The sequence below is a fragment of the Phaseolus vulgaris genome, chromosome 9 (genome assembly GCF_051622355.1).
Source record: "Phaseolus vulgaris cultivar YP4 chromosome 9, ASM5162235v1, whole genome shotgun sequence".
Lineage (NCBI taxonomy): Eukaryota > Viridiplantae > Streptophyta > Magnoliopsida > Fabales > Fabaceae > Phaseolus > Phaseolus vulgaris.
In genome coordinates, this window is record NC_143506.1 from 27,823,748 (window position 1) to 27,851,592 (window position 27,845).

A 27,845-nucleotide genomic window follows, 5' to 3' on the forward strand; every position below is an offset into this window, starting at 1 on the left:
CTAAAAACGAAAAATAACACTTTTCATAATTAAAATAACTATTTAACAACTATATTAATAATATAATAACACAAATTGATAATAGATTAATTAAATAAAATTGGTGCTCACTGTCTACCTTTCCATGTTGCTTTAGAATGGAAATCACAGACGAAATTTTCGTTTATTTTTCTAAAAACAATTCTTAGATTAAATATTATTATAAAACTTCACTATTAATATTCATCTATCACTACATAAAAAAAATATTATTAAAAAATAATATAAATAAATATAAAAATTGGACTAAAACTCGTATATAAATTCATTTATCTTCCACGTAATGTCGTACAGCAGTTGCAACAACATATTCTACTTCTACAGTAGATTGAGCTATGATTTCCTACCTCTTCAAAAGTCATGAAAAAATTCAGAACCAAAGTTAAAATGATAACCTAAAGTACTTTTCATATCAACACATTCAGTCCAATCACTATCAGAGTAGCCAAGAAGACTAGATTTTTTAACATAATGATATCTTACTCCAAAATCAATTGTACCCTTAAGATATTTAAGAACTTTCTTTATTGGGTGAAAATGAATTTTAATATTGTTAAGGCAAAAGTCCAACGCCTTAAGATTTTGACTAAGGGTTAAAACAATAAAATATAAAACATGGTCATACTTCGCCTATAAAAATGTTTCATCTGATATATAATATTGTGATGTCTTTTCTCATGTCTGCTAAGGCACATAGAAGATGAGATGAAACGTTCATAAAACATCAGACGATATGCATATAGACTAAGCTAATCACGTACGTCAATAAATATCAATATGCTTATTCTATGTTGTTGGGAATGTCCAACTACTAAAGATATTCATTGAAAGCATAAGTTAAAGTCAACAACAAAAGATCTCTTAGAGCTCAAGGTAAAATTGCTTCTTCTCTGCAAATTCCCTAGACTAAACATTGAAAACTTTGAAAGGGATATCTACCACATACAACTACCACAAGTAGAAAAAATTAAGCCAAGACACACTGCCTAAGGAAAGATAACTTGATCCAGTTATTGACAAGATTACGTAAATAATAAAAGAGCATTTAATGCTATTTGAAGTGCACTTAATGCATTCCAATCAAGCAAGCTCATGAGACGAAATAACTACACTAAGAAAAACTAAAGTTGATTCAATGAATACAAATATATTCATAACAATCATTTCTTCAGAGCCTACATAAACCATCTTGAAGAGAGGAAGAAAGAGAGAGACCACATTGTAAAGTGTTTAAACACTACTCAGATTTTTTGTTCCTATTTAAAGCTTCAAAGATAGCATTATTGGTGTTCAATAAGCTAACTGAGAGAAAGAGTGATTAAATTTTACATACATTTTCAAACGATTATTCTCTCGGACAAGCTTCAATGTGACCAATTGATTACCATGTATACAATTTCTTCATCTTAGCCAGGAGTGACTTGAGTAAAAAATACTCAATTAAGCCTTGAATGACTTGTGTCAATAATACTCAATGAGTTAGCCATGAATAACTACGAGACAAAGAATACTCACTTAAGTTAAAAGAGGTTTGTGTCAATAATACTCAAGGGGGTTAGTCAAGAATGTCACGTGCACAAAGAATAGTCAACATGTACTTTGCCAAAGTAGTTTGCTTAATGGAACTCAATTAGATGATTAAGAATTGGACATAATCTCTTTGATGAGACGAACTAATATAAAAATTACAAATTGTATTCTCTCTTTGTCTCTATACTTTGTATATTAATATTATCATCTATATTAACAAAGGAGAGTCACAACAATATAGGATTAGGATTAAAAGATAGTGAATTATAGGATTATTATTTTTTAATTCATTATATGAGAAATGATGCTATATATAAATAATTAATAATATGGTAAAAAAACAATTTAAATTTTAAAAAATATTTTATAAATATTGTAAGTATGAAAAAATAATAGTAAATATAACATAAAACTAAAGAATATAATAGAAGACCTAATAGGGAAGATATCTTCAATCGAGGCAACACATGAATATAAATGAACATACGGCACTAGTTAGTATTGTTTTTAACTTTATCTTAGGTTCTATTAAGTTTTTGTCGCACAAGTTTAAAATTTATTAATTTAGTTTATATAATTTAAGAAATATTTGTTTTTGTCTCTCTACCTTAATTACATTAAATATTTTACTTATATAATTAATAATTACAAGTTATTTATATATTGCAATTTTATAGTGAACATTCTATTGTTGCATAGTATTCATTTCAATAATGTTTAGACAGATAGTTTAAGATAAACTTTTTTCTAACTTAAGAAACCAAACATTAACTTTGTGTTTGAAGGACTGATAAATTTAGCTCAAATTGAAAATATTTTCTATTTTTAAATTGAGTTTGATTGTAAGAAAATGTCAAAAGCTTAAAACTAAAGTATGTAATTGGCCAAAATTTCTCAACCTAGAGACAGTAAAAGTAAAAAATAAAAAAAAAATATGATAGTTTTACTTAAGCTTATGAAATCTTATTAATAATTTTTTATATTTTTAATGATAATTAAAAAAAATGTAATATTATGTTACTTGCTTATCAAGCTAAGTGATGAATAAAAAACAAAAATGAGTAGTAGTAGCCAACGAACTTATAAATGCTATTTGACTTGGCCAGCCTAAGATATTAACAGCATGTTAGTTGCGTCTCCTTGAACCTACACTGCACCTGCACGCACCCTCCTCTTCCTCCTCCTCCTCCAAGGCCATAACGGAAACGGAGCGTTTCAATCCAAAGCACCCTACCATTTTATTTGCAGTTTTTACCCTGCCAATAACCACAACCACAACCAGAAGCAGAACCAGAGCTAGCATTGTTTTCTTGCGTTCTTCAAAATTCCAATAACAACACCCATAATTCTTGTTCCTCTTCACTTTTCCCCCATTTTCTTCCTAGCTAGGGTTTCCGCCAATGCCGACGGATTCCTCGGAGCAAGACCTCGACGATCCTGACATCGAATTCGTCGAGGTTGATCCCTCTGGTCGTTATGGTCGGGTCAGTTTCACTTCTTCCTCAATGCCGATCCTTCATGCATTCCTTTATACCCCTTCGTTTACCTTGCTGTTTAATCTAATTCTATTAATTATCGATTGATTAGTATTGCGACGTATTTTAAAACGGTACGCTTGATCTGATTTGCTTTGCTGGATTATTCTGCAGTACAAGGAAGTTTTAGGGAAAGGGGCTTTCAAGAAAGTGTATCCTTTTTCTGTTGCTGATTTTTTCCACGCTTGATTAAAATAATTAATATGCATGGATTCGTTTTGGGGGTGGGGGGATTTTTGTTTGGCCTTAACAGTGAAATGAAAATGTAGATATCGAGCGTTTGATGAATTGGAAGGTATTGAAGTGGCTTGGAATCAGATTAAGCTGGCGGATGTGTTGCGTAACTCGGAAGATTTCGAGCGACTTTATTCGGAGGTTCATTTGCTCAAGACTTTGAAGCATAAGAATATAATTAAGTTTTACAACTCATGGATTGACTCCAAGAGCGAGAACGTCAACTTCATTACTGAAATTTTCACCTCAGGAACGTTGCGCCAGTGAGTCTCTTTCCGCTTCTGTGTTGCTTTTATTTTGTGACCTTGGTGAGCTTTTTGTGTCTATGTCTGACTTTATTAATTTAGATACCGGAAGAAACATAAGCATGTTGATTTGAGAGCAGTGAAGAAATGGTCTAAGCAGATTCTGGAAGGCCTTTTCTATCTTCACAGTAATAATCCTCCGATCATTCATCGTGATCTGAAGTGTGATAACATTTTTGTCAATGGGAATCAAGGGGAGGTAAAAATTGGTGATTTAGGATTGGCGGCTATCCTCCAGCAGGCCAATTCAGCTCATAGTGTCATAGGTAACATTTCCTGTGAAATTGTTATACTCCTTATTTTTTGTTTTTCTATTGTGAACTGCTGTGGGAATCTTGTTACTGAAAGCGTCTGTAATTCTCATTATGAGCCTAGGAACTCCGGAGTTCATGGCCCCAGAACTTTACGAAGAGGAATACAACGAGCTTGTTGACATCTATGCTTTTGGTATGTGCTTGCTAGAGTTGGTAACAGTTGAGTACCCGTATGTTGAATGTGCCAATGCTGCCCAAATATACAAGAAAGTGACATCTGTGAGTTTAGCTCTTTCATCAAAATGTTGGAACTATTTTACCTTACATGTGATGCAACGCTGGTATTAGAATTGTTCATTTCGTCTAAAAGGAGATGGATGTAGTATTCAAAGCAATGAAAGCTCTTAATTTTGAGAGATTGTTGAATTTGCACGCATACAACTTAAAAACAAATATCATAGAATATTTGATATGGTATTTTTTCTTCTTCTCCAGTTCTCGAACCTGAATTTTAATTGGTTTCTAAGGAATTAGAAATGCTATTAGCACATTCTTTTGAACACACTCTATGCTATTAGCTGAAATTTGTTAGAAATCACATAATTCTATGGATCTCACTTTTTGGTTAATGAGTCTTGCTCGTGATTTTGTAACTATCAAATTTAACCAATAGCAGAGTGTGGGTACTAACGCTCCTCTTTAGGGAATAATGGTTAACACATCTTCAATAAGAATCGTGGTAGGTTTTAGCTTTGTAGGAAATTGCTAGACATCTAATCTAGATGTTTGAAGTGTACTTCAGATGTGGTTGGCATCGTTTAATGTTTAAAAATGTCGTGGAAAAAAAAACATCATTCTGAAATTTGTTTAACTCAACATTGAAAATGTTTTCTGTCTCCATAGTCTTATTCATGTTCTGTGAAAGAATCAAATAACTGTCCGTAGTCATCAGTTGAAGGGTACTCGTGATATTTTAGGGGCTTGCTTGGTTCAAGGAAACATTTTCCATCGCTATTTTCTGCTTTTCACTAATAACTATAAAAATGTTAAATTGTTTCACCTTCTCTTGTCAAAATCTTTGAAAACAGGAAACAAAGCAGAAAAAAAAAACCGTTTTTTCAATTATTAGTGAAAATAGAATCGGAAACCATTTTCTCAAACCAGCCCTTATTCTCATTTATCATCTTTATGTTTATTATTGTTGTTTCCATTCCTGGTAGGGAATAAAGCCAGCATCGTTGGCAAAAGTGATAGATCCTGAAGTTAAAGCATTTATTGAAAAGTGTATTGCTCATGTATCTGAGCGCTTGTCTGCGAAGGACCTCTTGACGGATCCCTTCCTTCAGTCAGATTATGATAATGAAAGTGTAGGCCGATCTTCAAGATCTCAAACCCATCATTCAGGTAATTATATACATTGCATCTAAATTCCCCAATTAACTATCTTATTTTGTTTACCATCTGATGTATCAAATGCAGGAAATGTTTCTCATAATCAAGCTATTGCTGTGGATACTTCTACAGAGGCAAGTAGGGAATTCACAGTGGAAGGTCAGAGGAGAGATGATAATACAATATTTTTAAAATTGAGAATTGCAGATTCCTCAGGTATTCTCTCAATTTTCTCATCTTATTTTTATCTAAAGTTTCTATTTTCTTTTTAATTGGTTCTGATGTTCATTTCCATGTAGGTCATATTCGCAATATCCACTTTCCTTTTGATACTGAAGCAGACACTTCAACCTCTGTTGCTAGTGAAATGGTTGAGGAGTTGGAACTTACTGATCAAGATGTTACAACTATTGCTAGGATGATTGACTCTGAAATTCGGTATCACATTCCTAGCTGGAATGTTAGTGAAATTCCTGTTGACAGTTATAGTCAAGATTCAGGCTATACCTCTGAAAGTAAGCCAGAGGCCTCTCCTATGAAACTCGATTCCATTTCTTCTCCTGGCAGTCTCGCATTAGAAGTATTACCTTCAGGTCGAAAGTTCTGGTCGGACTCACCAAGGGGAGTTGGTGGAAACTCTCCATTTCGTGCTGGTAGTTCAAAATTTGGTTTTGCTGCAGATGCAAACGCTGAGGAAGGCAGCCTGGCCTCGAATGGTGATATTTCAGCTGATGATCGTGTTGGTGATTGTAGTGATGAGATTGTTGATTCCCCTTCCAGTGAGAGAAGTATTAAATCAGGAGCAATCGGTGAAAAAGGTCCTCTGAAAAAAATATCTGGAAGCGTGAAAGATTCGGAAACAGAATACATCAATTTCATGGCAGCAAAACTGGAGAAGTTGTTGGATAAACAAAGAGAGGAGTTAGATGAACTAAAGAGGAAGCACGAATTAGCTGTCTCGGATCTTTTGAAGGAACTTTCTCCAGAAATTAGCCAGAAGGTTCTAAGTATATGCAACCTAGAGATGCCTCGCAGTGAAATGTAGGGCGAGGCTTGCCCTTCCTTCATCTAAATGCCCCTTTTGTGAAGTTTATGGTAGTCCCGGGTTCTTCATTTAGAAAAAGCCAAAGCTCAATTTTTAGGAGTGAAATTAAGAAGTAGATATCTTGCTTGTTGCTTGGAACTTGTAGACTGTTAATCGTTTGGTTTTCATAATTGATGCTTAAGAGAGGGTAACTTTTTAATGGTTTAAGTGTTCTTGGTATGTGATGTGAAGAATAAATGCAGCTGAAGTTGGTTGATAACTAGGGAGTGATCTTTGCAGGAGAGATTTCCTTGAGGAATGGCTTAACGTGGTCTCCAGCTTGAAGGACTCAATTCAATTGCTGTATTTACCCAACAAACACAGGGTTAAAGTAAGAAATTAGGTTTTTATAGGTCATGAAACAGGATTATATCAATTTAATATCTCATCTGTAAATAGTCTGATACAAGTAATTAAACTATAGAAAATGTATACTTGTACATATATATCTGGCTGTCGTTTCCATTTACATGCAGGTCTTTCTGGGCTTGGAGGTCAAGTACTGGAAACTTGGAATCCTTTGTTTACCCTGCCAATATATATAAACTTCATTTTAATTTTTTTTATTCTATGAAATTGATTTTTGTTACAATTAAATTTCAAGTTAAGTGTGATTATTTGATGTTTTATTTTAAAAGTAAGTTTATAGAAAAATAATATTTCTATAACAAATAAATTTTGTTTTTCACTTCTATTCTAATGTGGGTTTGAGAGTAAATCCGCTTTTATTGGAGATTGTTACGTTTCTGGTTTCAAAATGCCGAATGTGTGAATGTGTATTCTTGCTTTCTCCATCACAGTAAAATGCAATAATTCAAATAAGAACTTTATCCTCCTTTTTTATTGATAGAAAGAACTTTGAGTTAAACTATTTGATTCTGAACATTTTTAGTGTATAAATAATTAGATTATTTTTGCTACATGAAATTATTTATATAAGAAAGTAATGAGTAGACTATTGCTCAAGAAACATCAACCACTGCTATTTATTTCAATTAATATTTTTATTTAGTTGTTATTAGATAACTTTTTAAAAATATTAAAAATTACGAGGAATAAACGTAATGAAAATATTGTTAAAACTAATTCAATTAAATCTGTTTAGAGTAAAAGTACACTTTCCTTTATATTCCAAAAAAAGTACATTTAAGTATAGTTTTTATATTTCAAGGTCCTATAAATACCAGGTGAAATAGGAGAGGACAAAAGATCAAGTAAGTGGGCAATGACTAATAAAAATTATGACTTATTTTGACAAAATTATCAAAGCCATAAATTTGAATTTAAATTATAAATCATTAAAATCAATAGCTTTTTTAAACCTATGAAAATGAAATTTTAAGTTTTGCATATTGACTTTTAAGTCGCTGTTTGGTTGATTACATTTAGAAAAGACAGAATAGTCTTTCAACGAGTGAAATTTAAGGAGAATGAAAAGAGATGCATCATTTAATTATATATGTGTGTTAAGTAAAAAGAAACTCAAATGAGGAAGAAAAAAAAGAAACTAACAAAGAATTCAAATATTAAGTTAAATATTTTATTTTAATTAATGTAATATTTTTTACAAGATTTCTGTCTTTCTTTTTAATCCTCTAAATAATGTATATCTTATTTTTCTATTTCTTTTTAAAATTCTATTTTACTTTTAATAGAATTAAACGATGTAGACAGAAGCAACTGGTCTTGTTGTGGTGGATATAGGTTCCAGCAAGTGTACTTAATGTAGAGACATGAATAAAATAGCCGTCGCAATCAAAGAGTAATGAACGAAGCTGTGAAAAGGCCACGTGGAGGTCTACTTTCTCAATTGGTTATTTAACAAATCACCTCAAATAAAGACAAAAACCTGTGGTCAGGCTTCTCTACGTAACAAGTGTAATAATAGGATTAAATATATATTTTTTAAATATTATAATGTAAAATTGATTTTTTTTAAACTAAACTTTAGATCTTATAAATATTTGTAATGAAAAAATTATTGTGTACTGATAGGGTAAAACCGAGAGGTTCATGCCGAGAACTACATAGTGTAGCAATTAAGATGATTAAGTTAAAACCGAGAGGTTTTGACCGAAAGCAATAAAGACAAGAATAAAACAAATATAAAAGTTGTAAAAGCCCAATCAGATAAAAACTTGCAAGAGGGGTGCACAAATAATAAAAAAGGTGCAGAAAGAAAGCCCAAGAGTAAAGGGAAAGCCCATTAAAGAAACTCTATAAATAGGAGTTCAGAGATAGAAAGAGGTAAGAGTGATTTTATCTGATGAACGTAAAACCTTTGCTGACTTTGGCATCAGAGCGACTTGCAGGTACCCCCCACCTGTTGTGAGGAGAAGCCGAGAGCACCAGCCGAGAGCACCAGCCGAGAGGAGAAGCCGAGGGCACCAGCCGAGAGGAGAAGCCGAGGGCACCAGCCGAGAGGAGAAGCCGAGAGCACCAACCGAGAGGAAAAGCAAAGAGTTTCCATCAAGGAGTACCCGGCCCAAGATAGTATTCAGCCCAAGATTGAAGGATTAGTCTTGATTAACCCATTTCAAGTGTTCTTGGTCCTTGTTGTAAGAACATTTTGGCGCCCACCGTGGGGCCGAGGGTCAATTGAGAAGGGTTAAAGACAAGATGAGTCAAGGAGGAGAACAAGGTGGAGATCGGGAAGACAATGTTAACATGCCAATGGCAATGTTGGTCCAATTACAAAAAGAATTCGAGATGTTAAAAAAGAATAATGAAGAAGAATTGAGTATGTTAAGGGCCGAAAACGCACACATGAGGAGAAAGTTACAAGAGGAAACGGCTTTGAATTCATCTTTCGAAACTGTCCAACCGGGGATACAAGTGAACGAGAGGATATATAATGAAAATTCTCAAACCAGAAGAAGATGGCTTGAAAACTCTGGGGTTTGTGCAGGAACATCTTCCAGAAAACATCCGTTTTATGATGTTATAGTCGATACTCCGTTGCCTGACAACTGGAAGAACTTAACCATTGACAAATATGATGGAAGTACGGATCCTGATGAGCATATTGCAATATATACTACTCAAATCAGCTTGTATACATGGAATGATGCTGTTATGTGCAGAGTATTTCCTACAACTCTGAAAGGGGCAGCATTGAGTTGGTTTACACGCCTCCCACCTTTGAGTATAGATTGTTTTGATACGTTGATAGAAAAGTTCGGTGCTCAATTTGCAACTAGTCGTCCCCATCATTTAACGTCAATCGCCTTAGTGAACATAAGACAAGAGAAAGAAGAGTCTTTAAGAATGTTCATGGAACGTTTTGGGAAGGTTGCTTTGGGAATCCGAAATCTTAGTCCAGAGGTCACCATGCATCATATGATAACGGCATTAAAACCGGGACCATTTGCCGATAGTCTTTGCAAGAAACCTGCGATCAATCTGGATGAACTAAGGCAACGGGCATCAAAATTTATGCAAATGGAAGAATTAAGGGAGTTTCGAAATCAAGTAAGGGTTGATGGAGGCGAGAAGAGGGTGACAGAAAAAGAACACCCGCCTGTTGCAAGAAGAGCCCGAGAAGAATTCAGAAGCCGAAAATTCCAACAATACACACCTTTGAATGCAAACAGAGCTAGAGTTTTACAAGAAGCTATGGCAACAGAAATAATACCACCACTACGAAAAGCACGAACACCAGAAAGAGCAGATCATACCAAGCATTGCGAGTATCATAAAAATCATGGCCATCATACAGAAGAATGCATCGGGTTGAAGGATAGAATAGAAGAATTAATTCAAGCTGGACAGTTGAAACGCTTCGTCCAAGGAGGAAATGTGAGAATAAGGTTAAGTCCTGAGAGAGGATCGAGAGGGGGAGAAATGGGCCAGAGAAGAGTAGAAAGATTTGAAAGAAGAGTTGAAAAAAGAAGTGATAGAAGAGATGGAAGGCTAGAAAGAAGAAGTGATAGGGATCATCAAAACACTCAGTCAGTAAGGCAGAGTAGGGAACGAAGTCTGGGTAGGCCGGTCAGAGGATTTATAAACACAATTTCAGGAGATTTTTCAGGAAAGGAATCCTCATCAGCAAGAAAACAACATTGGAGAAGCATCAGAACAATTAATCATATTTTCAAAAGAAGAACCTTGCCACCAATGCTTTTCACAGATGAAGATTTTCAAGAGATTGATCCCAATCACGATGACCCTATGGTGATAACGGTAGAAATAGCCGAATATGCTGTTATGAAAACCTTAGTTGATCAGGGGAGTTCAGTTGATATCTTGTTTTGGGATACTTTCAAAAGATTACATTTAAGAGAAGAGGATATAGTACCTTTCCGAGAGCAGATCATTGGCTTCTCGGGAGAAAGAGTTAACACTAAGGGGTACATTGATTTGATGACCACGTTTGGAAGAGGCAATAAAACTAAAAAAATCAAAATCAGATATTTGGTGGTGGATGCTACTACATCATATAATGTGTTGTTAGGACGATCCTCTTTGAATAAACTGGGAGCAATAGTTTCAACACCGCATTTGGCTATGAAGTTCCCAACAGAAAAAGGTGAGATAGCAACGGTTTATGTCAATCAAAAGGATGCTCGGGAGTGTTATGCAACAGGTTTAAAGATGAATTTAAGAGCAAACCATGATACTGAAAGAATGGTGGCAATGGCCGACTTGGACCCAAGAATAAATGACGAAAGGATAGAGCCAAAAGAAGAGACCACAGCTGTGGTATTGGGTCAAGACGAGAAGCAATGTACTTATGTAAGTGGAAGTTTGCCAAAAGAGTTGTTAAGTAAATTCATCAGTGTTACGTAACAACAAGGATTTATTTGCTTGGAAACCATATGATATACCTGGGATTGATCCGAAAGTAGTTTGTCATAAATTGTCTGTATGTCAAGAAGCAAGACCGGTCTCTCAAAAAAGAAGAAAGTTAGGAGAAGAAAGACGAAAAGCGGCAATAGAAGAAACCGAGAAGTTAATGCAAGCTGGTTTCATAAAAGAGGCTCAATACACAACATGGTTATCCAATGTAGTGCTTGTCAAAAAACCAAATGGAAAGTGGAGAATGTGCACAGACTATACAGACTTAAACAAAGCTTGCCCGAAAGATACATACCCACTACCCAACATAGACCGGCTAGTGGATGGGGCGTCTGGACAAGAGATGATGAGCTTTCTTGATGCCTATTCAGGGTATAATCAAATACAAATGTATGAGCTAGATGTTCCAAAAACGGCTTTCACCACAGACACTGCGAATTATTGTTATAAAGTCATGCCTTTTGGTTTGAAGAATGCTGAAGCAACATATCAAAGGTTGATGGACAAGGTGTTTAAGGATCAGATTGGAAAAAATATGGAGGTGTATGTTGATGATATGGTTGTGAAATCAGGGGAGATAGAGAAACACTTGGAAGACCTTGAGGAGGTGTTTGCACAGATAAGAAAATACGAAATTCGGCTTAATCCAGAAAAATGCGTTTTTGGGGTAAGAGGTGGAAAATTTCTAGGTTTTATGTTGACAAACAGAGGCATTGAAGCAAACCCCGACAAGTGCGAAGCAATAATGAAGATGGGAAGCCCAAAGAATTTGAAGGAGGTACAAAGACTAGTGGGAAAACTCAACTCATTATCGAGATTTCTACCAGTTCTTGCCGAAAAAACCAAACCAATAGTAAACTTGCTAAAAAAATCCGAAACCTTTGAGTGGGATGAGCGGTGTGAGCGAGCCTTTTCTCAAATCAAAACTATAGTGGCCGAACCACCAATCTTGGTTAAACCAGTGTCAACCCAACCCATCATAGTCTACCTAGCCACCTCAGCTGAAGCCATAGGAGCAGCCTTGATTCAAGAAACCCCAGAGCAAAAACCAATATATTTTGTGAGTAGATCCCTACAGAGTGCCGAAACTAGATATCCCAAAATTGAAAAAGTAGCCTTAACCCTGGTGTATACTGCGAGACGTCTTCGGCCATATTTTCAGAATCATCAGATAATTGTGAGAACAGATTACCCAATATCCAAAATTTTGAGAAAACCCGAACTTGCAGGTAGGATGGTGACGTGGACGATGGAGCTATCAGAATATGGAATCAAGTACGAGCCAAGAGGACCTATCAAAGCCCAATCCCTTGCGGATTTCATTATTCAAATGCCGACAACAACACAGCAGGAGCACTGGACATTGTATGTAGATGGAGCATCAAGCAAAAGAGGCAGCGGAGCAGGAATAGTGCTTGAAGGACCAGACAACTTCCAGGTGGAGATGGCACTAAGATTTGAGTTCAGAACATCCAACAACCAAGCCGAATATGAAGCTCTTGTTGCAGGGTTACTATTGGCCAGAGACATGGGAGTTGAAAACGTCATTTGCAAAAGTGACTCTCAACTTTCGGTGGGACAGGTGCAGGGACAGTATCAGGTAAAAGATCCATTACTGATGAAATATTGTCATAAAGTGTTAAATATTATGCAATGTTTTAATAAGGCCGAAATGAAATATATTCCAAGAGAACTAAACATGAAAGCAGACTCATTATCCAAGTTAGCAAGTCAACAACGACAGGGCCAACACAACTCCATCATACAGCAAACTCTTAGTCAGCCAACAGTGAGTGTGGAAGAATGCTTGAACATTGCAACCTCAAAAGATGAATGGATGAAGACTTACGTAGAAGTAATAAAGAGCCAAGAACAAGGTGTTGAACCGGATGCAAGAATGGCAAAGAAAGCAGCTAGTTTTGTGTTGATTGGTGAAGAATTATACAAAAGAGGATACTCTGTGCCTTTGTTAAAATGTCTTTCAAATGAACAAGCTGAATATGTAATTAAAGAGCTTCATGAAGGAATTTGTGGGCTACATTGCGGAGCTCGAACAATGGCAACAAAGGTTTGTAGAGCCGGTTACTATTGGCCGACAATCCGAGAAGATTGTGAATTTTATGTCAAGGCATGCAAAAAATGTCAAGAATTTGGAAGTCTAAATCACATACCAGCACAAGAGTTGCACGAAATCGTTTCCCCATGGCCATTTGCAAAATGGGGAATGGATATACTTGGACCATTCCCACTTGGACGAGGACAAACTAAGTTCATGATAGTAGCTGTCGACTACTTTACAAAGTGGATAGAAGCAGAAGCGTTAACTAAGATAACAGCTCAACAGGTCCAATCGTTTGTATGGAAAAATATAATATGTCGATTCGGAATCCCGCACACCATTATAACTGACAATGGCAGACAATTCATTGACAAAAAACTTATGGAATTTTATGCAGATTTGGGGATCAAAGCAACGAGCACGTCAGTTGAGCACCCACAAACAAATGGACAAGCTGAAGTCGCGAACAAAGTTATTCTCGGACAGTTAAAGAAGAGGTTAGGAAGTGCTAAAGGACTATGGGCTGAGAAGTTGCCAGAAATATTATGGGCATACATATGCACACCGCAAACATCAACAGGAGAAACACCATTTAATCTTACATACGGAACAGATGCAATGTTACCAGTAGAAGTTACCGAACCAACATTACGAAGGCAAATGGAAGATTGGAATATCAACAATGAATGCTTAAGAACTGACCTTGATCTTATTGAAGAACTCAGAGAATGAGCAAAAATAAAGGAAGCAGCAGTAAAAAGAAGAGCAATGAAAAGGTTTAATGCGAAAGTAAAGTTCAGGGATTTTAAGGAAGGAGATTTGGTCTGGAGAATGCGTACTGATGCTCGAAAAGATCCACGACATGGAAAGTTGGCAGCCAACTGGGAAGGACCATTCAGGATAATGGAAAACTTACACAACGGAGCTTATAGATTAGAAACTCTAGAAGAAAAAGTGATACCGAATACATGGAATGCGAGTCATTTAAAGTTCTATTTTAGTTGAAACAGATGTAAGCCAGAAACTTGTATACATATCGATTATCTAATCAAGAAGAATTATCCAGTAACATCATCTTATTAGACTCATGCTTTTCTTTTCGGTCTTGGACGCTTTTCACTTCAGGTGAAATCCCTCCCGAAAAAATAGAACACCATTCTTTTTGGGCTTGGATGATTTCACTTCAGGTGAAATCCCTCCCGACAAAATTAGACATAATTCTTTTCGGTCTTGGATGCTTTCACTCCAGGTGAAATCCCTCCCGAAAAAGGTGGTCTTCGATTCTTTTTTCAATTGGTTCACAAGACATCTCCAAGCAATAGATATAAAACCGAGAGGTTCATGGCGTTTTCACTCAAACGTTGGCAACTAAAGGCAAAAGTTACATCTATCCACGCACGTCTACATTTTTGGTTACTTTAAAAGTAATACAAACTGAAAAGTAGCAACAATACCAAGGCAATACAAAACTGAAAAATAAACCTTAATGGTTAATAATAAAAACCAAATAATACTCTTGTCACGTTTCTAAATTAAATATTTAACAGCGTTTAACTAAAATAGTTCAAAGTACAGTCCTCACATCGTTCGACCAAAAGGTTTATCATACAACCAAGAAGACCAAACCGATAAGTTCTAAACATTTAGCACAGAGCCGAACGTAGGAATCAACAAATAATACCAAGTAAATAACAAATAACTTAAGGAATAATATTCGTTAGTTTCTAATAAGATTCCATGGAGACATTACAAAAAGGATTCAAAACTTCCACATATACGTTCGACATTTCAACACCAAAACAGCCTCCTCATATAAACTAAGGCACTATAAACAAAACATTAACATCTACATCTGCCTAGTTTTCGATATTGATATCTTCGGCATCATTATCCGGAATTTCATTCGCAGGAATTAGTTCACCATTATAAAAATCCTTTTTAACATCAAAATTCCCTTCATCAATAGGAATCTTATAGAAATATTTTGCTTGTTGAAGATCCTTTTCGAAGCCCAGCTTATGTTGTTCAAAGATAAAGCTTTCGGCTTCAAAAACATTGGTCCTCAGCTGATGTATCTCCTCATCCATAGCTTTGATGGTGTTTTTGTCGGAATCATTTGCAGAAGATAAAGCCGATACCTTATCATTCAAACCTTGATTTTCTTTACACAGTCGAACATTCTCTTCAACAGATTTAAAGTTCTCGTTCTCCAAATCAGAAATTTTCTTCTCAAGACCTTCTATTTCAACTTCTCGTTCCATTTTCTGCTTTTTAATCTCTTCTAACTGCACCGATAAAGAGCTCATTTTTTCTCTATACTCAGCAAAATCATTCTTCAATTTGTCAAACTCAGATAACGCCACACAGTTCCCATTCTTCTCCTTCAACATCTTTCCAATCAAAAGATTTCTGCTTGACAATTCAATAACAGAATCTGCCAAAGAAGCAACATCCATAGTCTTCAGCATGTTATAAGACGATTCACCAAAAGATGTCTGAACAAACTTCGCATACTTCGTTGTAGCACTAAATATCATTTCCGAGAGAGGTTCGGAAGAAACATGTTCACTCTGACGATGGCGCCGAGAAGACGAATGCGACCTCTTGTTATTCCTATCACGCTTTTTTGATTTCTTTGAAGGACCAGCAGCCTCAACATGGCTTACCGGATCAACTGCTTCCACATTCACAATAGGTTCCACGACTTCTTCCACCACAGGGTTCACCACATTTTCACGACGGGGAGTTACATCACCCACCTTGTTCAGCAATTTCGAAAAATACGAGCGAGCTTTCGGATTAGTGCTCGCCATCAAAGCTGAAAATCAATAAAACATTTAGCTAAGTTAAAAGTTTTATCCTAAAAAGAGCAAAAATGTGGAACAACCACATACCAATCAGATCTTCTCGAGGATTTGGTGAAGTATACAGTTGTAGCAAGGCGCGAGTGGGAACCTGGTACGAGAGCCGACTAAAAACCTCAATAACATGACGATCGGCAACACCCATTGAATGAAACGAAATAGAGTTAAACTTCACAGGATCTTTTGTCCAATACAGGGGGAACCTTGGAGAATCTCCATCAAAAAAATACTCTCTTCCTACAGGCTCTATTAGAATCTTAAAAAAACTGCCCTTAAAATCTTTATATGACGATGTAAAAGGTTTAAGAAAACAAACATTGGATTTACTAATAAGGGATAACCACCCTGGCCGCTTCCCAGGCTGAGAGCTATAATAATACAAGAAGGAAGCAGGACTAGGAGAAAGTGATAATAATTTACACAAAATACTAAATGCTTGCATCGCAGCCCAACCATTCGGATGAAGCTGAGTAGGCGCGACATTAAGGAACTTAAGGACACCTATTTGAAAGTTGTTCAAAGGCAACCGAATATGAAGATCTCTAAAAAAGCAAGCATAAAAATAAAAAAACTCATGACTATCACCCTCTCGACCATGACAAACATTGTCGGCATCTCCAACACGCCGAAAAGAAATAATATCATTGTCAATGTCAGAATAATAAATCTGGGAATGGGAAAGGAAACTACGAAGTTCGATAGCAGAACGATATTTGGACAAATACTCTCGGACTTTAGGATTAACCCATTGGTAACCTGGACGAAGATTTCTCTGAGGCAATACAATGCCGAATTCTTGAGGAGCATCAACAGCCGGTGCTCCATTTGAATCATTCATACAAGAAGGGGTAGCAGATGAAGACTTCGAGTCTTGGCGATCCTCTTCTCGCACCACTCGCCCAGTTGATTCACCACCCGCGCTTGAAAAATCATCAGAAGCAGAAAAACTTGAAAGAGACATTACCTTTGCACGAACTGGTTACAGATTGAAAGAAAGCTGCTTTTCTCAATACACAACGAAACACATTCGTAAAAATTTAGAAGAAGACCCTATTTATAACCCAAAGTTACACCCTAGAATTTGAAACGTTGCAAGCAATCTGAAACCGTTCAAAAAGGTATAATCTAACGGTTGCAACAAGAAGTTCACGTCAAATCGCCTTAACTCAGCAAGTTAAGGCACAAAAACCGAGGCATTCAATATCATATCAAATCAAATGTCAAATATACTATAATTTATTAAGACATGAATATTTTACAAGACCTTAAAATATTTCTGTCTTGGGGGGCTAGTGTACTGATAGGGTAAAACCGAGAGGTTCATGCCGAGAACTACATAGTGTAGCAATTAAGATGATTAAGTTAAAACCGAGAGGTTTTGACCGAAAGCAATAAAGACAAGAATAAAACAAATATAAAAGTTGTAAAAGCCCAATCAGATAAAAACTTGCAAGAGGGGTGCACAAATAATAAAAAAGGTGCAGAAAGAAAGCCCAAGAGTAAAGGGAAAGCCCATTAAAGAAACTCTATAAATAGGAGTTCAGAGATAGAAAGAGGTAAGAGTGATTTTATCTGATGAACGTAAAACCTTTGCTGACTTTGGCATCGGAGCGACTTGCAGGTACCCCCCACCTGTTGTGAGGAGAAGCCGAGAGCACCAGCCGAGAGGAGAAGCCGAGAGCACCAGCCGAGAGGAGAAGCCGAGGGCACCAGCCGAGAGGAGAAGCCGAGAGCACCAGCCGAGAGGAAAAGCAAAGAGTTTCCATCAAGGAGTACCCGACCCAAGATAGTATTCAGCCCAAGATTGAAGGATTAGTCTTGATTAACCCATTTCAAGTGTTCTTGGTCCTTGTTGTAAGAACATATTGAAATGGATTTTTTTTTTTAAATTTAACAATAATTTATTTCAATAATTTTTTTACCTGAATTTTAACATAAAGTTTAATCCGGATATCTTATTAAATATTTATAAATAATTTAATAGTACTCTAATAATAAAATTTTCTGTTATAAGCAATTTTAAGACTAAAACGTAATATGCTAAATCATAAAAGAGAATCTTCCCTTCTTTTTTATGAATAGTTTCTTAAGGATAGAGGAATATCTATATCAAGCTTTTTTTACCTTTCATTTGATTTTTAAAATCTTCAGTGAATACTAAGGAGTATAAGAAGAATAGAGGAGAAAGAGCGAGTATGAGAAGAATGAAGGAGGAACAATTGAGAAATTAAAGACAATTGTTATTACTAGTTTTAGGGATTATTTAGGTTATTTCAGTTTATTTGAATACAATACATTTTATATATATATATATATTATCATCTTGACCATATTAGTTTTATTATATTTTTATTTTTTTAAATATATATAAGTTTCCATTCACTTTTAAACATTATATATCTGCAATGAATAGTAAGGATAAATGAGTAATCTCAACACCACCCTCCAATCATAGTTGTTTAAAAGATTTACGTATAACTCTCTTCGTGTCATTCTTTACTACTCTTTCCATGCACTTGACAATGATTATTTTCGAGTAAAATTTATCTCTACATTATCCATCAACTTCCATGTTAGTTGTCGTTCCACATCCAAATTAAAATAATTCTAGTGTAGATTGTTTAATGCAATGTTAAACCGTCTAATGCAGTGTTAGACCGTCTAATACAATGTTGGACTATCTAACACTTAAAAAGATGATAATATGAATAAGGTTAGTTGATCTTAAGTTGTCTCCCAATGAATTCAAGTGTAAATAGTTAAATAGTGTTTGAAACTTATATGCAAGCAATAAAAGTTAGAAATAACAGTAAAATAAAGGAGGGTTGTGATTGTTTGGGCAGAAAAAATAAAAGACATAGAAAAATGATAAAGATAGCATGTTGACTCTCAAGTTCATTCACTACTGAATTCGTCATTGGTTATCCTAAGATTATCATTATTTCAATTCTCACACAGAGTTAAACTTAATCAAACACACGTAAATCAAATTCAACAAAATTTTATCAGCAAAACAAGTATATATTAACATATTCAGTATCTCACTCGTTTCCAAACGTTTACTCATGAGATGTTTATCTTATACCTTTTAAATTAAGAAAACAAGAAATTGATTAAAATTAAGCAAGCTAACCAAAAACTTCAATTAAAGAAAAGAACTAAATTCTCAACATGCATTAAAAAATAATTCCTTTAACAAAAACTAGAATTCAAAAAGATCATATCGTCTAGCACAATTTGGTACAACAAATTGAAGAATAAAACTTTATTGAATAGAAAGCTCACAATTCATTAAAAAATTACAAGAGAATCACCCCGAAAAGTTTAGTCTTCCATGCAGACAAAAACAATAAAATTATAGAAAGGAAATGAATCTAGGTCTAAAGTGTATTTTTTTCCCTCTGAAAATCTATTTATAGGTCTCTTTTCTTCATGGATTTGAGATCCAAATGTTGTCCCATATATTTTCTTTCAATCCTTTAATACAATTTATTTCCTTCTTTGTTACATATTATCTTGAAGATATGTTATTTCCAATTGTTTCAAATTTTGTTCTCACTTATCTTGCATATATGCAATTTGGATTTTCATTAATTAGGCCTAACATAATCGAATTTGTTGCAAGAGAAGAGATAGTGCAAATTTGCTTTGAAGGAAATTTGCTTTATATCAACTAAGAATTGCAGATGATTATCTTTGTAAAAATTCTGAAGAATATCTACGCAATAGATTTGATCAAATTGGGAATTTGTTTCTTCAAAAAGTAAGAGAATCATATAATCCATGTCTTTCCTCTGAGTTGTAGATAGGATTTTCTAATGAAACCGTCTAGGAAGATCATGAAGTCAAGTTTAACCAATAAGCTCAAGTAAAGTCCAATTATTCGTGATTGGATAAATCTTATTTAGAACCATGTATTTATATTCTCCATTACAGTTTAAGAAAGCCAAGTGTAAATAGAAATGTACTCATCACATATTTATTATTTTAAAATATACAGAATTTATGTTAGCTTCAGTATGAATATTTCAAAATAAAAATTCTTTTAAGAACACATCCTTCCCATTCAATTAAATTCAACTACATATTTTAAAAAAAATGTGTAAGTAGTTTTATAAACCTATATGAATAGGACTGTGGAGCAACAAAAGTAAACAAATGAAAATGGAAAATTCATACAAAATCTTGGTTCATATGCATTTGACTTGGGTTAACATGAGAAATAGAGAGAATGAGAGAATAATGTGATCCTTCAAAGATTGAGGCAGAAAAAGGATAGAACTAATATGAGGCCATATTTTATCCGTCCACACACTCTCACCAACACCACCGGATAACACACAACGCAAACACATAACAGTTTACACTCACACAAACATCTTCTCTCTCTTCACTCTCTGCAATTCCCATTTCCAAAACCATGGCTCTTTCTTCAGCAACAGCTTCCTCCAAACTCATACTCTTCCCACATGCATCTTCTTCTTCTCCTTCTTCTTCTTCTTCTCCTTCATCCTCGTCTCTAAATTCCACACCCTTCCGTTCCACCACCACCACTACCCATAAACTAACCCCTCTCTCCTCCTCCTTCCTCCACCCCACCACCATCCTCCGCCGCACCCCCTCTACCACAACCCACCGCCGCCAATTCACCGTCCGCGCCGCGCGCGGCAAGTTCGAGCGCAAGAAGCCCCACGTGAACATTGGCACCATCGGGCACGTGGACCACGGCAAGACTACCCTCACCGCCGCCCTCACCATGGCTCTCGCCGCCCTTGGCAACAGCGCCCCGAAGAAATACGACGAGATCGACGCGGCCCCGGAGGAGCGCGCCCGCGGCATCACCATCAACACCGCCACCGTCGAATACGAAACCGAAAACCGCCACTACGCCCACGTGGACTGTCCCGGCCACGCCGACTACGTCAAGAACATGATCACCGGCGCTGCCCAGATGGACGGCGCCATCCTGGTGGTCTCCGGCGCCGACGGCCCCATGCCCCAAACGAAAGAACACATCTTGTTAGCAAAACAAGTGGGCGTGCCGAACGTGGTGGTCTTCCTGAACAAACAGGACCAAGTCGACGATGAAGAACTCCTCCAATTGGTCGACCTCGAAGTCCGCGAGCTTCTCTCCTCCTACGAGTTCCCCGGCGACGACATCCCCATCATCTCGGGTTCCGCGCTCTTAGCCCTGGAAGCTCTCATGGAGAACCCTGGAATCAAACGCGGCGACAACGAATGGGTCGATAAAATCTACAAACTCATGGACGAAGTGGACAGCTACATTCCCATTCCGCAGCGCCAAACCGATCTCCCTTTCCTTCTCGCCGTGGAAGACGTTTTCACAATAACAGGGCGTGGCACAGTCGCGACGGGGCGAGTGGAGCGTGGGACGATCAAAGTTGGTGAAACCGTTGACCTTGTAGGCTTGAGGGAAACGAGGAACACGACCGTCACCGGCGTGGAGATGTTCCAGAAGATTCTGGACGAGGCGTTGGCGGGGGACAACGTGGGGCTGTTGCTGAGAGGGATTCAGAAGATGGATATTCAGAGAGGAATGGTTCTGGCGAAGCCTGGGAGCATTACGCCGCACACCAAGTTCGAGGCCATTGTTTATGTTTTGAAGAAGGAGGAAGGTGGGAGGCACTCGCCTTTCTTTCCAGGGTACAGGCCTCAGTTTTACATGAGAACCACCGACGTGACGGGAAAGGTGACCTCCATCATGAACGACAAGGACGAGGAGTCCAAGATGGTGATGCCTGGTGACCGTGTTAAGATTATCGTCGAGCTCATTGTGCCTGTCGCCTGCGAACAGGGAATGAGGTTCGCCATTAGAGAAGGAGGGAAGACCGTTGGTGCTGGTGTTATCCAATCCATTATCGAGTGAATTCTCAAACTCCTCCCCTCCATTTTTCATCTCTTCTTCCTCTTCTTTCTATACTCCTTTCCTTTCCCTTCTTCTTATACTTTCTACCTTTAGGATGGATATTCTTCTTCCATCATCATATTTTTCTATCCCAAATCAATTCTCTTCGCTGTTATTACTGTTTTACTTCACTATCTTGAAGTGTGCAACAGATAAGGTTCTTAAGCTGTTATTACATTTGCTTTCTTGCATCTCACTGTCAAATCCTCTCTTCCACTGAATTCGTGTTAAATTTCATCAAATAATGAATTTAATCCAAACAAAAATAATGGTTTCATGCCAGTACTCAAATTGAAACACCCTTAATACCTGATGTCTCTTAATATATTATTGTGTGCTATGCTCATGAAGGATAAACAAGCTGAATAAGTTCTCAGATAAGAGTTTGATTTGCGTTATTTTCAAGTTTCCCTCATCCTTTCATACGAGATTAGTCATTGCTAAAGACTACAATTGCGGATTTTCCATAAACTCATTCTAACACGATAGAAATAATAACCAGTATCATAATGAAGTTATGGTCACGCCAAGCTAAATTGTTCATCCTGGAGATAGCTGAGCAGGAATTAATCAGTACTCTCTAAATGAACATTAGTTGCTCATCAGTTCCACCCTGTTGGAATGTTATAATAACCAAAACTAGAGTGGCCAGTTCACCATCAGATTAACCTGCTGAATCAATCAAGCCTCATATCCCAATTCGAGTAATAAAAGCATTCCGTGAAAAAGACGTGAATCATGGCTCATTCTTGCCATGATAATAAAGTAATGCAAAACATTAACTTCTATATGTAGATTTAAAATATACCATAAATAAGTTCAGATGTTCAATAATGCATGCCTGCAAACGAGGCAACCATCCAATTTTGTGACTATCCAACAGTTAGATTACCCATTCTAAATTCTTGCACCATAGCAAAACGCAGTTATTTTCTTACAAGGATCAATGCTACCTAAACGCAAGACTGTCTATAAGTTGTAGGATGCATATTTCCTAGAATAAAGTTGAAAATACCAACTCTTGAACAAAAGATACCTTCTGCCTTCTCTCTTCACTATCCTCTTCATCACCCGAGTCTGTCCCAGAGCTGCAAACAAAACCACCAGCAACGTTCAGCACTCAGTTTAAGCAGAGAATTTTTCATAAATCTTATTTCTGTCCCTGTTTTTAAGATAGTATACAGCCGTTGCTGCTATATTTATGCAGCATCAAATACAGGATCTACACAAAACCTTTATCCTCCTCGTTATCAGCGCAACAAATAATTTTAATTAAGAAAATTTTGTAATGTATTAAAGGAAACAAGATGGTTACTGTTTCAGATATTGCTACTCGTAAAAAAATATTTAACTAGCAAATTTAACAGGATGAGTAAGATAGATTCGCTTGTCAGTAGAGCATGCTTGTGAAACAAATGTCAGGACATATTAATAAGGGTGTCTTATTGACAGTCAGGTAATTTTTGCTAAAAGGGTATTCTACAATTCGACAAATTCAAGGTCCAGAAGGAAAGTTTTCATAATTATACTGAGTAAACCTCACTATGTAGTACTAAAATTGCCAACTTAATAATTACCAACAAAGTAGGTTATGCAAAGTTAGAGTTGGAGCATGAGCTTCAGAGAAACAATCAGAACTGTATATCAAGAAATGAAAGCTATTTTAGTGGGAGTCAGTACATGTACATATTGGCATACGTAATGCAAATATCAATCAAATTTTATTTTTAATACCTGTATAAAACACTCTAACAAATTCAAATAATTTCCCAGACTAGAATACTTGAAAAATAACTAAAACTTGAAATACAAAGATTTTTCAGAAAAGTTAAATCAATCATCTTCTGGTACTATTACTACTTATGACTAGATGAAGTTGTTTCAGAGAAAGACAGGGTATCAGTGTCAGCAGTATTCAGCTTCTAGTGAAACCAGAAAATAGATCAGAACCTTTAACTTTAAGAGGGAGATGGAACTAGCAGGAAAATGCACAAGTAATTTTGATGGCCTCATGATGAATATACTCTACAGAATCATTTATAGGAATTTGAGTATATGAATCTCAAAGAAATCCCCTCCCCCTCTCCGGTTATTTCTAAGTCTGACAATCTAAAATTTATCGTATACACACACCTCCCTAAGCTTTCAAATTAACCTTCAAATGGAAAGAATAAAGTAAAAAATCCAAAGCAGAATATAGTTTGTCGTGTTTCATATATGTAATGTCACATTCCGAATAGAATGTACACTGTTCTTAAACTAATTAATAAATACACTCAGACTGGAAATAGAATGTACAATACAATGTCTTCTAAATCCACAGGGCACAGACAATTTAGAAATGTATCACTTTGTACACACTATATATATAATGTACCACATAGGCTAAACAATTACCCATATCATAAGAAGTATTATTATCACTATTTTTATGTATAAAACAACGAATGGGTTACAATAATAATAAATTTAGACTACTCTTGTGAGTTTAGCAGATACCAGTGAAGATGTTAAATTAGTTATATTTGTACATTTATAACATTTCCAAGCACAGGAGATTAGCAGTGACTATAAAGGGGAAAAAAGTTGATCTTTAACAATTCTTTTGATGCATTGCACTTAGAATTATCACTTTCTCAGGCTCTTATTCACTTTATATAAACATACAAAATACATACGGAAAGAAGGATCATACCCCTTTCCATTGGAAATGTCTGAGGCACTGCTGGAGAAACCTTCACCAGGTTGTATACCACTGGAGTTTGGAAAAAGAGACACATTGCGAACAAATGGTGACAAAAGTGGATCAGGCACCGGTTCATGTCTTCCTCTGGCAGGAAGTTTCTTGTCAAACACTACGGAATCACCCGACGAGATGCTAGATTTGTCAGACTTCCAAGATCTCTATAGAAAGTTTAGATCATTTATTAACATACTCAATTGACTTGGGAAAAAATCAAGTTCTCTTAAAACAAAGAGTGAGATAGGTTACATTTAGAACCCAAAGATCCCAAGACTGAGTTGGGTAATATTTACCTTACTTGAATTCTGTGCAACCTTGATTGCACCCTCCCCTAAATTTTCGTCACACAGAGGACAGGTCTGATATAGGAAAATTAAGGCAGAGTCAGTCAGTTTTCAAATTTATATTATAGATACACAGAATTTCTGTTCAGTGTCATATAAAATTGAAAGCTATGAACTATAGTTTGCAAACTATAATAAAGTCAATGGACAGTCTAACAATTAGTCAAGGAAAGTAGGAAAAGGAAACAGAGTCTAATAAAAGAGTACATGTTATGATGTTAGCAATAACTTCTGCCAAACATTAAATTTCAAAATTTAGAACCTTCATACCATATCTTTTAGGTCATAGTAACCCTCCTCTTCCAAACGAGCACGGACTGAAGAAAAATCAAACTCAAAGTCACAGAAAGGACACTGAAAAAGAGATTTTGCATCATCATCCTCATCTGTATAATTGAGCATTGAATATTTATCTGTATAGTTCAAATGGAATCCTCGTCAGTAAGGCAATTCTGGCACAAGATATCCATTTTGAAAGCCATAAAAGGTACATCTCAAAAGAAAATAGCAACAGGAAAGATAAATGTATTGTATGTTATGCACAGCTACAAATGTACAAGCTCACAAAATCTTAACAAGAAGGAGGGAAAGATTCATCTTTTGTTGTTTAAAATCATCTAAGTTTCCCTAAATTAAGTTAATTTTTCTTTGTAAAAATTGAGAAAAAATGAGGGTTTGGAGGGTAATCCTCTCATTCTAAACATCTCAGTGACAAGGAGAATGCTAAATTATTCACCATTCCCACCTGCGCCATCGCTACTGCCCCCTTCTCGTCCATCTATCTAAACATTCTATCAATTTGCAGGCCACATCCAAAACTCAGGAAAAAGGTGAAGGAAGCCATAGGATAACAAATATCCAGAAAAACACCAAATGTGAAAGCATTCATGAACAGAAAAACTGATAAATCACACATTTAATCGGCCTTTTAAGTCCACCATCATCTTAACGATTACATGTGTTAGGCCCCTAAGAAGGGAGAAAATAGTTCACATAAGCACAATTCAAATTAGAACTTTTCAATTTCACCTCCATCATCAGACTCAGAAACATTCTCCTCCCCCCCAATTAAATATCGTGAAGGCCCCCAAGATCCATTCATTCTCCGCCCCAGTATATACGACTGAATTCCTTCATTGACGCTGTTCATTTCAAAATTCAACTTTTCTAGATTCCTCCTCAAAGCAGCAACTTGAGGCTGTTCTTCCTCTGAGGAATCACACTCCTTCGTCATTACTCCAATTCACTTCACCTTCTCACCCTTGTTTTTTCTTATTGCTGCTTTTAAGACTCTGGAGAAGTTAATTATATACGCAATTATCTCGCACTCCCGTAGATAAGAGCAGCATATATGGAAAAGCTTGGCAGAACCTGCCAGAGTAGTTTGATTTATTATCTTAATTAAGCCCAAGTTCCCATAAACAGAGAACCTCGAAATCATTACTGCGTGATTAAATTGAGAAAAAAAATTGTCACCGTTAAAGCCAAAACAAATCGAAACCTGGCTGTCCCATACATCAGCCGTGAATTGCACAGACACCAATCGAAACGGTTACTTGCAAATGATGTCCACTTGCAACACATTCAATGGCAGAAACAAACATTCAGAACAATAAATATTTTTCAAAAATAACTGTTTCTGATAAATGCCAACCCTTTTAAGAGCAACACTGCATGCTTCCAAGAGAAGGCCCTCCGAAAGGAAACGAAAACAGAAAAACCGGAACTTTGACATTAACCTTCGCTCACTGGCGGACGTAGGCTTTAATTCAGTTCACCCAAAGTTCAATGCAATTCCATAGCAACCCAAATGCCCTCTTTCTCTTTTTTTCCCCCTCACTTGCACCCCACCAGGGAAAAAACATACCTTTAGGAGTTCATTTTCACAGCAAGAGGAAAGATGAACAGAGAAACGATGTAAAGTGAGGAGAGAGAGAGAAATGCAGTAGTGAAGAGCAGAAAGTGAAAATGGGTGTTGAAAGAAGTACCTGAGAGAAGGCGAGAAGCATGGAGAGAGGGGAAGTGATTGGAGGAATGAATAGTGGAAGCCCTGAAGTCGAAGTCCATGATGGTGGGAAGGAAGAAAGAGATGGGTGTGGTGAGTGAGTGATCAAAAGAGAATTCTCAACTTAAAAGGGAAAGGACATGCTTTCCCGTCAATATCATCATCACTCATCACTTCATCTGCTCCGATTAGTGTGTTCGTGTTTCGCTACTCATTTCTTTGCCTTCTGACACTCTCAACTCTCACTTCTGACACACTAAAACATACACTATTCCTCACTCACACGTGCCACTTTCACCCCCCTATTCTCCACAAAATGTGTTACCAAATTAAACCACGTTTGCATTACAATAATAGAGATTGTACTACCGTAATTAACTCCCTCGTATCTATCACTATTTTTAACTATATTTTGCTTAAATTTATTCCCATTTCTTCTTGTAAATCAAGCTTTCATCCCCAATTTAGATCACAAGGCTTAAAGCATATAATGCCCCTTAATTTCGTGAACTTAGTTTCAAGTCGGATTATCTTTTAAAAATATATATTTGAATATTTTTATCTCAAAACTATTTTTATAGCAAAATTTAATGTATTTTTTTTACACTTCATGCTAAAGTTACATTTTTTTTAATAAAATGGGTTTTTAAAAATAAACTTCATTTAAATATATCATTAAGGAATTTATGGTTAATGTTATAGGTAATGTTACTTTGAAAAATATACTCAAAAAC

At 36.2% G+C, this 27,845-nt stretch overlaps 4 protein-coding genes across 5 annotated transcripts; 3 read left to right on the top strand and 1 right to left on the bottom strand.

The window, feature by feature from the left end:
• The first annotated feature begins 2,642 nt into the window (after positions 1-2,642).
• On the top strand, positions 2,643-6,842 carry WNK3 (WNK family serine/threonine-protein kinase 3). Of its 2 annotated transcripts, XM_068625883.2 has the most exons (8): positions 2,643-3,053; positions 3,219-3,256; positions 3,374-3,601; positions 3,686-3,909; positions 4,019-4,176; positions 5,118-5,301; positions 5,377-5,505; positions 5,589-6,842. In XM_068625883.2, the coding sequence occupies exons 1-8, from the start codon at positions 2,970-2,972 to the stop codon at positions 6,332-6,334; spliced, it is 1,791 nt and encodes a 596-aa protein (XP_068481984.1). In that variant the 5' UTR covers positions 2,643-2,969; the 3' UTR covers positions 6,335-6,842. The 2 variants fall into 2 exon arrangements, with proteins under 2 accessions (XP_068481984.1, XP_090151533.1); XM_090295407.1 differs by lacking the exon at positions 3,219-3,256 and having other exon boundaries at positions 2,665-3,053.
• A 2,150-nt stretch (positions 6,843-8,992) lies between these two features.
• On the top strand, positions 8,993-13,961 carry LOC137822331 (uncharacterized). Its single transcript, XM_090295678.1, is given in 3 exon segments — positions 8,993-10,298; positions 10,371-11,142; positions 11,144-13,961. Coding segments are annotated over 3 exon segments (4,896 nt in total).
• A 6,290-nt stretch (positions 13,962-20,251) lies between these two features.
• On the top strand, positions 20,252-22,210 carry LOC137821774 (elongation factor Tu, chloroplastic). Its single transcript, XM_068626526.1, has one exon. It carries the CDS (start codon positions 20,514-20,516, stop codon positions 21,978-21,980), a length of 1,467 nt encoding a protein of 488 aa, XP_068482627.1. The 5' UTR covers positions 20,252-20,513; the 3' UTR covers positions 21,981-22,210.
• Positions 22,211-22,797: 587 nt separating this feature from the next.
• On the bottom strand, positions 22,798-27,376 carry LOC137821775 (protein DEHYDRATION-INDUCED 19 homolog 6). The gene is made up of 5 exons (XM_068626527.2): positions 27,095-27,376; positions 25,377-25,519; positions 25,056-25,121; positions 24,715-24,923; positions 22,798-23,107 (listed from the first exon to the last, which is right to left on the bottom strand). The coding sequence occupies exons 1-5, from the start codon at positions 27,171-27,173 to the stop codon at positions 23,014-23,016; spliced, it is 591 nt and encodes a 196-aa protein (XP_068482628.1). The 5' UTR covers positions 27,174-27,376; the 3' UTR covers positions 22,798-23,013.
• Positions 27,377-27,845: the final 469 nt, after the last annotated feature.